At 45.5% G+C, this 14,519-nt stretch overlaps 1 protein-coding gene across 1 annotated transcript in view; it reads left to right on the top strand.

Annotated features, from left to right (window-relative positions):
• hsf4 (heat shock transcription factor 4) overlaps nucleotides 1–14,519 on the top strand; it is a 97,191-nt gene that overhangs the window by 27,509 nt on the left and 55,163 nt on the right. The window contains exons 3-5 of the mRNA XM_080187136.1: nucleotides 2,555–2,682; nucleotides 11,047–11,171; nucleotides 12,293–12,368. Of these exons, the coding sequence (XP_080043262.1) occupies nucleotides 2,555–2,682; nucleotides 11,047–11,171; nucleotides 12,293–12,368 (329 nt within the window). The remainder of the gene's footprint in view (nucleotides 1–2,554; nucleotides 2,683–11,046; nucleotides 11,172–12,292; nucleotides 12,369–14,519) is intronic.

The following is a 14,519-nucleotide window of genomic DNA, read 5'->3' as shown; positions in this document are numbered from 1 at the left end:
CCTCAGACAAACCTATGTATGGGAGATTAATATATTCGTTTGCGTAGAATGCTGTATTGGAGAAATCCATCAATCATTGATGTAACAGCCATGTGTCTAAAGTGTTGGCTGACTGAAAATGTAGTGTGTTGGTGTGAACTGGAATTCTAAGCAAACCTTTTTGTAAGTGGAGCTTAACATTGGTCTCTCGAGCTGTGGTTGTGTTCCAATTAAAGTGTAACTTTTCTCTCGTGTTGATTGATGTCAGGACTAGAAAATTCCACTTGCTAAAACACCAAGGCTAAAGCTATTCTCCTGCTTCAGTGAAGCTGAGAGCAAAGCAACATTCCCGTTTAAATCAGTGACCGTGATCCCCATCTGATATAACCTTCAGTGTATTTGCTTCTTCATTTTCACTGATACAAGACTCAATTGTATTTTGCAACCAGTTCCTCAATTTATTCCTCCTGCCTTTTTCGAACAAACATTGAAAGCCTGACTCTCCATTCTTCATTTTCTCTCCATTTGTTTCCCTCTTCTATCTGGCCTTGTCTCTCTTGTTTCTCCCTACACATTGATTGAATTTTTCGAGGAGGTGACTAGGTGTATAGATAAGGACAGTGCTGTTGATGTAGTTTGCGCGGACTTCAGTAAGGCTTCTGACATGGTCCCTCATGGGAGACTGATCAAGGAGGTAAGAGCCCGTGGGATGCAGGATATTTTGGCAAATTGGATCCAAAATTGGCTTAGTGGCAGGAGACAGAGGGCGATGGTTGAAGGTTGTTTTTGTGACTGGAGGCTTGTGTCCAGTGGCATACTGCAGAGATCAGTGCTGTTCGTGGTGTACATTAGTGATCTAGATGTGAATGCGGGAGGTATGATCAGTAAGTTTGAAGATGACAGGAAAATAGTGAGGAGGAAAGCCTTAAATTACAGCATGATGTAGACAGGTTGGTCAGATGGACAGAACAGTGGCAAATGGAATTTAACTCTGAAAAGTGTGAGATGATACATTTTGGGAGGACTAACAATGCAACAGAATACACAATGAACAGTAGGCACTCAGAAGTACACAGGACCAATAGGATCTTGGGGTGCATGTCCAACAATTCCTGAAGGTATCAGGGCAGGGAGATAAGATGATTAAGAAGCATATGGAATACTTGCCTTTATTAGCCAAAATACAGAATATAAGAGCAGGGAGGTTATAATGGAGCTGAATAAAACACTCATTAGGCCACATACGGAGTACTGTGTTCAGTTCTGGTTGCCACACTTTAAGAAGGACGTGATTGCTCTAGAAAGGTTGCAGAGGAGATTCATCAGGATGTTGCCTGAAATGGAGCATTTCAGTTATGAAGAGAGGCTGGTAGCCTGGAGTTGTTTTCCTCAGAGCAGGGAAGGCTGAGGGGGGACCTCAATGATGTATACAAAATTATGAGAGACATGGATGGGGTAGATAGGAAGAAACTTTTCCCCTCAGTAGAGGGGTCAATAACCAGAGGTATAGGTTAATGAAAGCAGTTGGTGTCTTCTTTTGGAGAAGAGGTTGAGAGAAGATTTGATTTGATTTATTATTGGTACATGTATTAGTATACAGTGAAAAGTATTGTTTCTTGTGTACTATACAGACAAAGCATACTGTTCATAGATAAGGAAAGATGATGCAGACTGTAGTGTTACGGTTATACCTGAGGTGTAGAGAAAGATCAATTTAACATAAGGTAAATGAACATTGTTAAAGAGTTTATAAGAATTCGAGTTTTAAAAGTATAGAATGAGAGTAAAAGATATAATTAGAGGGGATGCCGGGAACAGCTCATGAGAAGTTATCACACTCTGGCACCATCTTGAATTCAACAATGTAACTGGCAGGGGATTTAGAGAGGATTTGAGGAAAAACTTTTTTACCCAGGGAGAGGTGGGAAGCTGGAACTCTCTACCCGAAAGGATGGTGATGGTGGGAACCCTCACAACATTTAAGAAGCACTTAAATGAGCACTTGAAATGCTATGGCATACAAGGCTATGGACCACGTGTTGGAAAATGAGATTAGAATAGATAGGTGTTTGATGGCTGGCACAGACACGATGGGCCAAAGGACCTCTTTGACATTAACATAAAAATTGTATTTAACTCGTGTGACAGTTTAAATCGTATTCTGCCATAAAGTTAATTTGGGAAAAACACAGTTTCGGAAGCTGCAGTTTAATATTAAAACATGTTATTTTATATTGGCTTAAAGAAACCTATTAATTCTGGGTGAATGTCCTGCGGTCTAAGAGACACTGGTTAAGTTCTGCAGTGTGGTATTCGTCAGGTACACGCCAGTGACTCTTCACACAACATCCTGATCTTCAAGTCAGGCAGGGTCAAGGTGAGGTCACACGATTCTTAACTGTTCAAAACATCCCGGAACATTCCAGTCTGATCATAGCAATTGGTTACAAACTGGTGAAGGAGCTGGAGAAGATTGGTGAGTCCTTTCAGAGAGCAACCAATAATGATATCTATTGACTCAAAGATATTTGATCTAAAGCAGGGTTTTATTTCTCCTTTTCTTGTCTTTGGCCAGATGGCTTCCGGAAGGTGGTGAATATTGAACAAAGCGGCTTAGTGAAGCCAGAACGAGATGACACAGAATTCCAGCATCTGTACTTTCTGCGAGGCCAGGAACAACTGCTGGAACACATCAAGAGAAAGGTGGGACTTTTCCTCTGCCTAAAAACAGGAGCCTGTATTTGGCTCTGACAAAGGGTCATCCAGACTCAAAACGTCGGCTCTATTCTCTCTCCACAGACACTGCCAGACCTGCTGAGATCTTCCAGCATTTTCTGTTTTTGTTTCAGATTCCAGCATTTGCAATTTGACCTGTATTTGGGTTCAACTCACGTTGGACCAATGTCAATGCTGCTATAAGAGGGTTACAAGGAGAGTTCTAGAACTGATCGCGGGATGAACTGAGGAACATCTTAATGTAGTCGAATGTGGTGTGAACCCACACAACTGATTGCTGCAAATTTGGCTCTGGAAATGATACTGTATGGGATGTAGGGCACTGGGGCTGATACTGTGTGGGATGTAGGGCACTGGGGGTGATACTGTGCAGGATGTAGGGCACTGGGGGTGATACTCCGTGGGATGTAGGGCACTGGGGCTGATACTATGTGGGATGTAGGGCACTGGGGCTGATACTGTGTGGCATGTAGGGCACTGGGGCTGATACTGTGTGGGATGTAGGGCACTGGGGGTGATACTCCGTGGGATGTAGGGCACTGGGGGTGATACTGTGTGGGATGTAAGGCTCTGGACATGATACTGTGTGGGATGTATAGCTCTGGGGGTGATACTGTGTGGGATATAGGGCACTGGGGCTGATACTGTGTGGCATGTAGGGCACTGGGGGTGATACTGTGTGGAATGTAAGGCTCTGGACATGATACTGTGTGGGATGTATAGCTCTGGGGTGATACTGTGTGGGACATAGGGCACTAGGGCTGATACTGTGTGGGATGTAGGGCTCTGTGGATGATACTGTGTGGGATGTAGGGCACTGGGGGTGATACTATCTGGGAAAAAGAGTCCTGGGGGTGATACTGTGTGAGATGTAGTGCACTGGAGGTGATATTATGTGGGATACAGGGCTCTGTGGGTGATAGTGTGTGGAGAGAGGGCTCTGGAGATAATACTGTGGGAGATGTAGGGCACTGGGGATGACACTGTGAGATGTAGAGGATAGGGGTAATGTATTGGCATGGATTGAAGATTGGCTAGGTAACAGCACAAGGAGATTTGACATTGCTGGGTCTTTTTCTAGTTGACAGGTTGTGGCAAGCGGTGTATTATAGGGATTGTGCTGGGCCCTTAACCTTTTATAATTGATATAAACGACAGGTGAAGGAACTCAATGTTGCTAAATTTGCTGATGACACAAAGATGGGTAGGAAATTGTGTAGCGAATGGAAGGAGGCTTCATAGCGACATAGGTTAACTGATGGGCAGAAATCTGGCAAGTGGAATCTAATGTGGGCAAATGTGAAATTCTCCATTTTGGGAGGAGAAGTAAAAAAGAAGCATATTATCTAAATGGTGAGAGTTTGCAGAGCTCTCAGAGACAGAGGGATCTGGGTGTTCTAGAGCATAAATCAAAATTACAGCAAGTAATTAGGAAAATTAGATAAATGTTGCTGTTTATCGTGATGGGAATTTATTGCAGAAATTATGCTTCAGTTGTACAGGACTGGAGTATTGTGTGCAGTATTGGACTCCTTATTTAAGGAAAGATGTAAATGCATTAGAAGCAGTTCAGAGAAGATTTATTAGACAGGGGCATAGTGGTTAGTATTACTGCTTTATAGCACCAAGGACCCGGGTTTGATTCTGTGTGGGATAAGAACACAAGAACATAAGAAATAGGAGCAGGAGTAGGCCATCTAGCCCTTCGAGCCTGCCCCGCCATTCAATAAGATCATGGCTGATCTGTCGTGGCTCAGTTCCACATTCCCGCCCTCTCCCCATAACCCTTAATCCCCTCTCTTATCAAAAACCCATCAACCCGCATCTTAAAAATATTTAGCGAGGCAGCCTCCACCACTTCAACGGGCAGAGAATTCCAGAGATTCACCACCCTTTGAGTGAAGAAATTCTTCCTCAACTCTGTTCTAAACTGCCCCCCCTTTATCTTGAGGCTGTGCCCCCTAGTCCTACTGTCCTTTCTGAGCGGGAAGAGTCTCTCCACCTCTATCCATGTAGGGCACTGGGGGGCGATGCTGTCTGGGAGAAAGAGTTCTGGGGGTGATACTGTGTGAGATGTAGTGCACTCGGATCAATGTCTGTCTGGAGTCAGCATGTTCTCCCCATGTCTAAGTGGGTTTCCTCCAGTGCTTCAGTTTCCTCCCACAGTCCAAAAAACGTTCTGGTTAGGTGGATTGGCCATGCTAAATTCTCCCTCAGTGTACCTGAATAGGCGCCAGAGTGTATTAATTAGGAGATTTTCACAGTAATTTTACTGCTGTGTTAATGTAAACCTACTTGTGACACTAATAAATAAATGTAAATAAATAATAGACTTATTAAATAATAAATAAATATAAATATTAAATAATAATAATAGATAAATAATAAGGAATGGTGGGTTGCCTTAAGGAAAGGTTGGAGAGATTAGGTTTGAATTCACTTGAGTTTAGAAGAGTAAGAAGCAACTTGATCAAAGACTTTAAGATCCTGAGTGGTATTGACAGGATGGATGTGGAGAGGATGTTTCTGCTGTTGGAGAATGAGGGCATCGCTGTTTAAAATAAGAGGTCACTGATTTGAGACAGAAATTAGGGGAAATGTTTTTCTCTCAGAGGGTTGTGAGTCTCTGGAACACTTCCTCAAAAGGCAGTGGAAGCAAAGCAGTTGAATATTTCAAGGCTGAGCTAGACAGATTCATGATTAATAAGGGGGTAAAAGGTTATCGGGGTAAGCAGGAATGTGGGGTTGAGGGGACAATCATATCAGCCATGATCTTATTGAATGATGGAACAGGTTCAAGGGATGGGTGGTTTGCTTCTGCTCTGAACTTGCCAGGCCCCATGGGAAGTGATGTGTGTGTTTGAGTGCCTGGATAGATATTGTGTGCGCTGTAGGGCACTGGGAAAAGTGTTGTGTGAGATGTAGCACACTGGGAAAAGTGTGTGAGATGTAGCACACTGGGGAAAGTGTGTGAGATGTAGCACACTGGGGAAAGTGTGTGAGATGTAGCACACTGGGGAAAGTGTGTGAGGTGTAGCACTGTGGGGAAAGTGTGTGAGATGTAGCACTCTGGGGAAAGTGTGTGAGATGTAGCACACTGGGGAAAGTGTGTGAGGTGTAGCACTGTGGGGAAAGTGTGTGAGGTGTAGCACACTGGGCAAAGTGTGTGAGATGTAGCACTCTGGGGAAAGTGTGTGACATGTAGCACACTGGGGAAAGTGTGTGAGGTGTAGCACTCTGGGGAAAGTGTGTGAGATGTAGCACTCTGGGGAAAGTGTGTGAGATGTAGCACACTGGGGAAAGTGTGTGAGGTGTAGCACTGTGGGGAAAGTGTGTGAGATGTAGCACTCTGGGGAAAGTGTGTGAGGTGTAGCACACTGGGGAAAGTGTGTGAGGTGTAGCACTCTGGGGAAAGTGTGTGAGGTGTAGCACTCTGGGGAAAGTGTGTGAGATGTAGCACACTGGGGAAAGTGTGTGAGGTGTAGCACTCTGGGGAAAGTGTGTGAGGTGTAGCACTCTGGGGAAAGTGTGTGAGATGTAGCACACTGGGGAAAGTGTGTGAGGTGTAGCACACCGGGGAAAGTGTGTGAGATGTAGCACTCTGGGGAAAGTGTGTGAGGTGTAGCACACTGGGGAAAGTGTGTGAGGTGTAGCACTCTGGGGAAAGTGTGTGAGATGTAGCACACTGGGGAAAGTGTGTGAGATGTAGCACTCTGGGGAAAGTGTGTGAGGTGTAGCACTCTGGGGAAAGTGTGTGAGATGTAGCACACTGGGGAAAGTGTGTGAGATGTAGCACACTGGGGAAAGTGTGTGAGGTGTAGCACTGTGGGGGAAGTGTGTGAGATGTAGCACTCTGGGGAAAGTGTGTGAGATGTAGCACACTGGGGAAAGTGTGTGAGGTGTAGCACTGTGGGGAAAGTGTGTGAGATGTAGCACACTGGGGAAAGTGTGTGAGATGTAGCACACTGGGGAAAGTGTGTGAGATGTAGCACACTGGGAAAAGTGTGTGAGATGTAGCACACTGGGGAAAGTGTGTGAGATGTAGCACTCTGGGGAAAGTGTGTGAGATGTAGCACACTGGGGAAAGTGTGTGAGATGTAGCACACTGGGAAAAGTGTGTGAGATGTAGCACACTGGGGAAAGTGTGTGAGATGTAGCACTCTGGGGAAAGTGTGTGAGATGTAGCACACTGGGGAAAGTGTGTGAGATGTAGCACTCTGGGGAAAGTGTGTGAGGTGTAGCACACTGGGGAAAGTGTGTGAGATGTAGCACTCTGGGGAAAGTGTGTGAGGTGTAGCACACTGGGGAAAGTGTGTGAGGTGTAGCACACTGGGGAAAGTGTGTGAGATGTAGCACACTGGGGAAAGTGTGTGAGATGCAGCACACTGGGGAAAGTGTGTGAGATGTAGCACTCTGGGGAAAGTGTGTGAGGTGTAGCACACTGGGGAAAGTGTGTGAGATGTAGCACTCTGGGGAAAGTGTGTGAGGTGTAGCACACTGGGGAAAGTGTGTGAGATGTAGCACACTGGGGAAAGTGTGTGAGGTGTAGCACTGTGGGGAAAGTGTGTGAGATGTAGCACACTGGGGAAAGTGTGTGAGATGTAGCACTCTGGGAAAGTGTGTGAGATGTAGCACTCTGGGAAAGTGTGTGAGATGTAGCACTCTGGGAAAGTGTGTGAGATGTAGCACACTAGGAAAGTGTGTGAGGTGTAGCACTCTGGGAAAGTGTGTGAAGTGTAGCACTCTGGGAAAGTGTGTGAGGTGTAGCACACTGGGGAAAGTGTGTGAGATGCAGCACACTGGGGAAAGTGTGTGAGATGTAGCACTCTGGGGAAAGTGTGTGAGGTGTAGCACACTGGGGAAAGTGTGTGAGGTGTAGCACTCTGGGAAAGTGTGTGAGGTGTAGCACACTGGGGAAAGTGTGTGAGATGTAGCACACTGGGGAAAGTGTGTGAGATGTAGCACACTGGGGAAAGTGTGTGAGATGTAGCACACTGGGGAAAGTGTGTGAGGTGTAGCACACTGGGAAAAGTGTGTGAGGTATAGCACACTGGGGAAAGTGTGTGAGATGTAGCACTCTGGGGAAAGTGTGTGAGGTGTAGCACTCTGGGGAAAGTGTGTGAGATGTAGCACACTGGGGAAAGTGTGTGAGATGTAGCACTCTGGGGAAAGTGTGTGAGATGTAGCACTCTGGGGAAAGTGTGTGAGATGTAGCACACTGGGGAAAGTGTGTGAGATGTAGCACTCTGGGGAAAGTGTGTGAGATGTAGCACTCTGGGGAAAGTGTGTGAGATGTAGCACACTGGGGAAAGTGTGTGAGATGTAGCACTCTGGGGAAAGTGTGTGAGATGTAGCACTCTGGGGAAAGTGTGTGAGATGTAGCACACTGGGGAAAGTGTGTGAGATGTAGCACACTGGGGAAAGTGTGTGAGATGTAGCACTCTGGGGAAAGTGTGTGAGGTGTAGCACTCTGGGGAAAGTGTGTGAGATGTAGCACTCTGGGGAAAGTGTGTGAGATGTAGCACACTGGGAAAAGTGTGTGAGATGTAGCACACTGGGGAAAGTGTGTGAGATGTAGCACACTGGGGAAAGTGTGTGAGATGTAGCACACTGGGGAAAGTGTGTGAGATGTAGCACACTGGGAAAAGTGTGTGAGATGTAGCACTCTGGGGAAAGTGTGTGAGATGTAGCACACTGGGGAAAGTGTGTGAGATGTAGCACACTGGGGAAAGTGTGTGAGGTGTAGCACTCTGGGGAAAGTGTGTGAGGTGTAGCACTCTGGGGAAAGTGTGTGAGATGTAGCACACTGGGGAAAGTGTGTGAGATGTAGCACACTGGGGAAAGTGTGTGAGATGTAGCACTCTGGGGAAAGTGTGTGAGATGTAGCACACTGGGAAAAGTGTGTGAGGTGTAGCACTCTGGGGAAAGTGTGTGAGATGTAGCACACTGGGAAAAGTGTGTGAGGTGTAGCACTCTGGGGAAAGTGTGTGAGATGTAGCACACTGGGGAAAGTGTGTGAGATGTAGCACTCTGGGGAAAGTGTGTGAGGTGTAGCACACTGGGGAAAGTGTGTGAGATGTAGCACACTGGGGAAAGTGTGTGAGATGTAGCACTCTGGGGAAAGTGTGTGAGATGTAGTACTCTGGGGAAAGTGTGTGAGATGTAGTACTCTGGGGAAAGTGTGTGAGATGTAGCACACTGGGGAAAGTGTGTGAGGTGTAGCACTCTGGGGAAAGTGTGTGAGGTGTAGCACACTGGGGAAAGTGTGTGAGATGTAGCACACTGGGAAAGTGTGTGAGATGTAGCACTCTGGGGAAAGTGTGTGAGGTGTAGCACTCTGGGAAAAGTGTGTGAGGTGTAGCACTCTGGGGAAAGTGTGTGAGATGTAGCACACTGGGGAAAGTGTGTGAGGTGTAGCACTCTGGGGAAAGTGTGTGAGGTGTAGCACTCTGGGAAAAGTGTGTGAGGTGTAGCACTCTGGGAAAGTGTGTGAGGTGTAGCACTCTGGGAAAAGTGTGTGAGGTGTAGCACTCTGGGGAAAGTGTGTGAGATGTAGCACTCTGGGGAAAGTGTGTGAGGTGTAGCACTCTGGGGAAAGTGTGTGAGATGTAGCACTCTGGGGAAAGTGTGTGAGATGTAGCACTCTGGGGAAAGTGTGTGAGATGTAGCACTCTGGGGAAAGTGTGTGAGGTGTAGCACACTGGGGAAAGTGTGTGAGATGTAGCACTCTGGGGAAAGTGTGTGAGATGTAGCACACTGGGGAAAGTGTGTGAGATGTAGCACTCTGGGGAAAGTGTGTGAGGTGTAGCACACTGGGGAAAGTGTGTGAGATGTAGCACTCTGGGAAAGTGTGTGAGGTGTAGCACACTGGGAAAAGTGTGTGAGATCTGGCACTCTGGGGGAAGTGTGTGAGGTGTAGCACTCTGGGGAAAGTGTGTGAGATGTAGCACTCTGGGGAAAGTTTGTGAGGTGTAGCACACCGGGGAAAGTGTGTGAGATGTAGCACTCTGGGGAAAGTGTGTGAGGTGTAGCACACTGGGGAAAGTGTGTGAGGTGTAGCACACCGGGGAAAGTGTGTGAGGTGTAGCACACTGGGGAAAGTGTGTGAGGTGTAGCACACCGGGGAAAGTGTGTGAGATGTAGCACTCTGGGGAAAGTGTGTGAGGTGTAGCACACTGGGGAAAGTGTGTGAGGTGTAGCACACTGGGGAAAGTGTGTGAGATGTAGCACTCTGGGAAAGTGTGTGAGGTGTAGCACTCTGGGAAAAGTGTGTGAGACCTGGCACTCTGGGGGAAGTGTGTGAGATGTAGCACTTTGGGAAAAGTGTGTGAGATCTGGCACTCTGGGGGAAGTCTGTGTGATGTAGTGCTGTGGTTAAACTGTGTGAGATGTTGTGCTATGGGGAAAGTATTTGTGATTTAGTGCTCTGGGGAAAATGTGTGACATTTAGCACTCTGGGGAAAGTGTTGTGTCAGATGTAGCACTCTGGGGAAATTGTGTGAGATGATGTACTCTGGGGAAATTGTGTGAGATGAAGTACTCTGGGGAAAGTGTGTGAGATGTAGCACTCTAGGGAAAGTCTGTGCGATGTAGCACTTGAGGAAGTGTGTTTGCTATATTGGTCTGTTGGGAAAGTACTTGTGATGTAGTGCTCTGGGAAATGTGTTGTCTGAGATGCAGCACTCTGGAAAAATTGCGTGAGATGTACACTCTGGGGAAAGTGTGGTGTTAAATTAAGTACCCTGTGAAAAGTTTGTGAGATGTAGCGCTCTGGGGAAAGTGTGTGAGATGTACACTCTGGGGAAAGTGTGTGAAATGCAACACACTGGGAAAAGTGTTGTGTGAGATGTAGACACTGGGGAAACTGTGTGAGATGTAGCATTCTGGGGAAAGTGTGTTGGAGGTAGTGCTGTGAAAAAAGTGTGTGAGATGTAATGCTCTGGGAAAAGTGTGAGATACAGTGCTCTGGGGAAAGTGTATGAAATGTAGCACTCTGGGGAAAGTGTTATTTGAGACATAGCACTCTGGGCAAGGTATCGTGTGAGATGAGGATAAGGACAAACATAATGAGCATTCCCATATTTAAAATGCACAGATTTCAATTTGTACAATCCTGAGGAAGATTTAGCTTATTTAAAAATGATAGAATTTGCAGAGAAAAGATGGAATTTTTTTTGGTGTTTGGAATGAAGAACATAAATTGATCAGCGTTGTTCCACATGGGGATGTTCTTTGTCTAAGGGTTGCTGTCAGCTCTCGTGCTTTGAATGTCTGCCAATCCTCGGTTCAATACAATCTCCTCAACTCCATCTCCATTTCCTCTATCCCTAGGTGTCAGTTGTGAAGAGTGAAGAGACGAAAGTGCGTCAGGAAGATGTCAGCAAGCTGCTGTATGACATGCAGCTGATGCGAGGTCATCAGGAGAGCATGGACTGCCGGTTGAAGGACATGAAACAGTCAGTATCCTTCTACAGAGCTTTGGACTTGACCTGAGTTCAGACAGATGGTAGCAGAATTGAATAAAATCTGGTTGAATCCAACCATTGGAGGAGTGGATGGTACCTATGGGTAGGATTTTCCAGCCCTATTCACTACTGGGATTTCCCAGTCCCATCAAAAGTTGATAGAATTTGGGCTGGACGTTCCACTACATTGGGGCTGGAAAATCCCAGCCTCTAACTTTGGGTCTTTGGTTTGAACCTTCCTATCATCATGTTCTGACGTATAATGTTTGGGGCAATTGTAATCCACTCCCAAGTGAATGTGATTCCATGTCATCAATCAAACAGAATTGGAACTAAATTGAAAAGCCAATAAAAGTAATGATTAGAAAATAGATGTATTTGAGGTCACAGAGGTTGCTCCTTTGAGGTCAGAATTAAAATTCTATACATATAAAATTCTATACGGGGAGGCAATGGCCAAGTGGTCTTTATCACTAGATTATTAATCAAGATACTCAGCTAATGTTCCAGGGACCTGGGTTCGAATCCCACCATGGCAGATGGTGGAATTTGAATTCAATCGAAAAACTCTGGAATTTAGAATCTACAGATGACCATGAAACCATTGTCAATTGTCAGAAAAACCCATCTGGTTCACTAATGGCCTTTAGGGAAGAAAATCTGCCGTCTGAACGACCCTCTGAAATGGCCGAGCAAATCATTTTGTTCAAGGGAATTAATGATGGGTAATAAATGCTGGCCCAACCAACTTCACCCATGTCCACCAATGAATAAAATAAAACATGGACATTGTAATGAGAGCTACCTCTTGGCAACAAATCCATTTGGAGAGCCTGGTGTGACAATGAGCGTAAAAACAGGAACATGCTCGATGAGCTCAAAATTCACTTCCTCCCTCCCAATTGCTCCCAAAAAAAGAAATGGGACAATTTGGAAATGAACTGCAGCCCACTACAGGCTTGGACTGGATGTCAAGAGATACTTAGTATATTAGTTATTGTGCTATTTATATTGTTATACAATAGCTGATAGTACATGCTGTGAGGACCTTATTCAAAGTTTCCTTTTCAATCTTTTACCATGGCACCTGTTTAACACTTTTTTTTCTTCAGTCAGAATGAGGTTCTATGGCGAGAGGTTGTGTCTCTTCGACAGAAACATACCCAGCAGCAGAAGGTGATTAACAAGGTAAGTGTCTCTGTTCAGGGTTCAGTCTCTGCTAAACTCTTTCAGAAAGAGCTCTTGATTTTTGGTCTCCTTTCTGCTGCATTATATAGGACTGGGAGAATTTGTGGGACACCTGCTCCCATGTCCTTGGAAACTTATCTTCAAAATCAGACACGGGGAGATACAGAAAAGTAATCATTGTCATAGGGTGGGATTTTACGGCCTTGCTCATCCTGAGACTGTAAAATCTCGCCCGAGGTCGATGGACCTTTCTATGGTCTGCCCCTCGCCCGCTCTGATTCCTGTGGCAGGTGGCTGGTAAAATTCCGACAATTAAGTTTTACCGCACAAAAAGAGGCCCTTTGGCACATTGTGTCTGTGCTAGCCATCAAGCACTTATTTATTACAATCCCGTTTTCAAATCCTTGGTCCACAGCCTTGTATGCAATGGTGTTTCAAGTGTTCATTTAAATGTTTCTTAAATGTTGTGAGGGTTCCCACTTCTATCACCCTTTCAGGCAGTGAGTTCCAGATTTCCACCATTCTCTGAGAGAAAAAGATTTACTTCAAATTCCTTCTAAATTTCTTGCTCCTTACCTTAAATCTATGCCCCCTGGTTATTGGCCCCCTCTACTAAGGGGAAAATATTCTTCCTAGCTACCCAATCTATGTCTTTTATAATTTTGTACACCTTAATCAGGCCACCCTGAGCCTTCTCTGCTCTAAGGAAAACAACGTAAGCTTATCCAACCTCTCTTCTTGGCTGAAATGCTCTATCTCAGGCAGCATCCTGATGAATCTCCTCTGTACTCTATGCAATCACATCCTTCCAGTAGTGTGGCAACCAGAACAACACACAGCACGCCAGCTGTCCTTTCCTTTGACTTCCTTTTCTCTGTCTCTTTGGAGCAGACAGTATTAATGATTTGGCTGAGAATATCGGAGGCATGGTTAGTAATTTTGTAGATGACACCAAGGTTGGTGGCATAGTGGACAGTGAAGAAAGTTATCTCAGATTGCAACAGGATCTTGATCAATTGGGCCAGTGGGCTGACGAATGGCAGATGGAGTTTAATTTAGACAAATGCGAGGTAATGCATTTTGGTAGATTGAACCAGGGCAGGACTTACTCCGTTAATGGTAGGACGTTGTGGAGAGTTACAGAACAAAGAGATCTAGGAGTACATGTTCATAGCTTCTTGAAAGTGGAGTCACAGGTGGACAGAGTGGTGAAGAAGACATTCAGCATGCTTGGTTTCATTGGTTAGAACATTGAATACAGGAGTTGGGACGTCTTGTTGAAGTTGTACAAGACATTGGTAAGGCCACACTTGGAATACTGTGTGCAATTCTGGTCACCCTATTATAGAAAGGATATTATTAAACTAGAAAAGTGCAGAAAAGATTTACTGGGATACTACCGGGGCTTGATGGATTGAGTTATAAGGAGAGGCTGAATGTACTGGGACTTTTTTCTCCGGAGCATGGGAGGCTGAGAGAGGTCTGTACAATAATGAGGGGCATCGCCAAGGTAGATAGTCAATATCTTTTCCCAAAGGTAGGGGAGTGTAGAACTAGAGGGCATGGGTTTAAGGTGAGAGGGGAGAGATACAAAAGGGTCCATAGGAGCAGTTTTTTCACACAGGGTGATTAGTGTCTGGAACAAGCTGCCAGACGTAGTAGTAGAGGCGGGTACAATTTTATCTTTTAAAAAGCATTTAGATAGTTACATGAATATGATGGGTATAGATGGACATGGGCCAAATGCGGGCAATTGGGATTAGCTTTGGGGTTTTAAAAAAAGGGCAGCATGGACAAGTTGGACCAAAGGGCCTGGTTCCATGCTGTATCCATGTTGGTTCCATGTTCCAATCTGTAAGACTCTATGACCTGTAGTTCTTCTTGTGCAGCCTGAAAATTGCACAAGTGACTGAAAAAATTCAGCATTATCAAGTTTTTTAACATTCCATTTTTATGCCCCAACAACTCACACACGAGCAATGAGAAAATCCTGTCGGCCTTTGCACATTCTCAATGCTTAATTGAAGATCAGCTGACACACTGGGCTGGTGACACCCTTGTATCTAACCTGCAGCTCTCAGCTATCAGGGGAAGGATTAAAAAGGAGCTAACGGCTTCCATACAGAAGGAGGTGAATCCTTCCCTCCCTGC

Source organism: Carcharhinus amblyrhynchos, chromosome 4, assembly GCF_965287045.1.
Source record: "Carcharhinus amblyrhynchos chromosome 4, sCarAmb.v2.hapA, whole genome shotgun sequence".
In the NCBI taxonomy this organism is placed as follows: Eukaryota; Metazoa; Chordata; class Chondrichthyes; order Carcharhiniformes; family Carcharhinidae; genus Carcharhinus; species Carcharhinus amblyrhynchos.
This window is presented reverse-complemented; position numbering and strand designations above follow the sequence as displayed.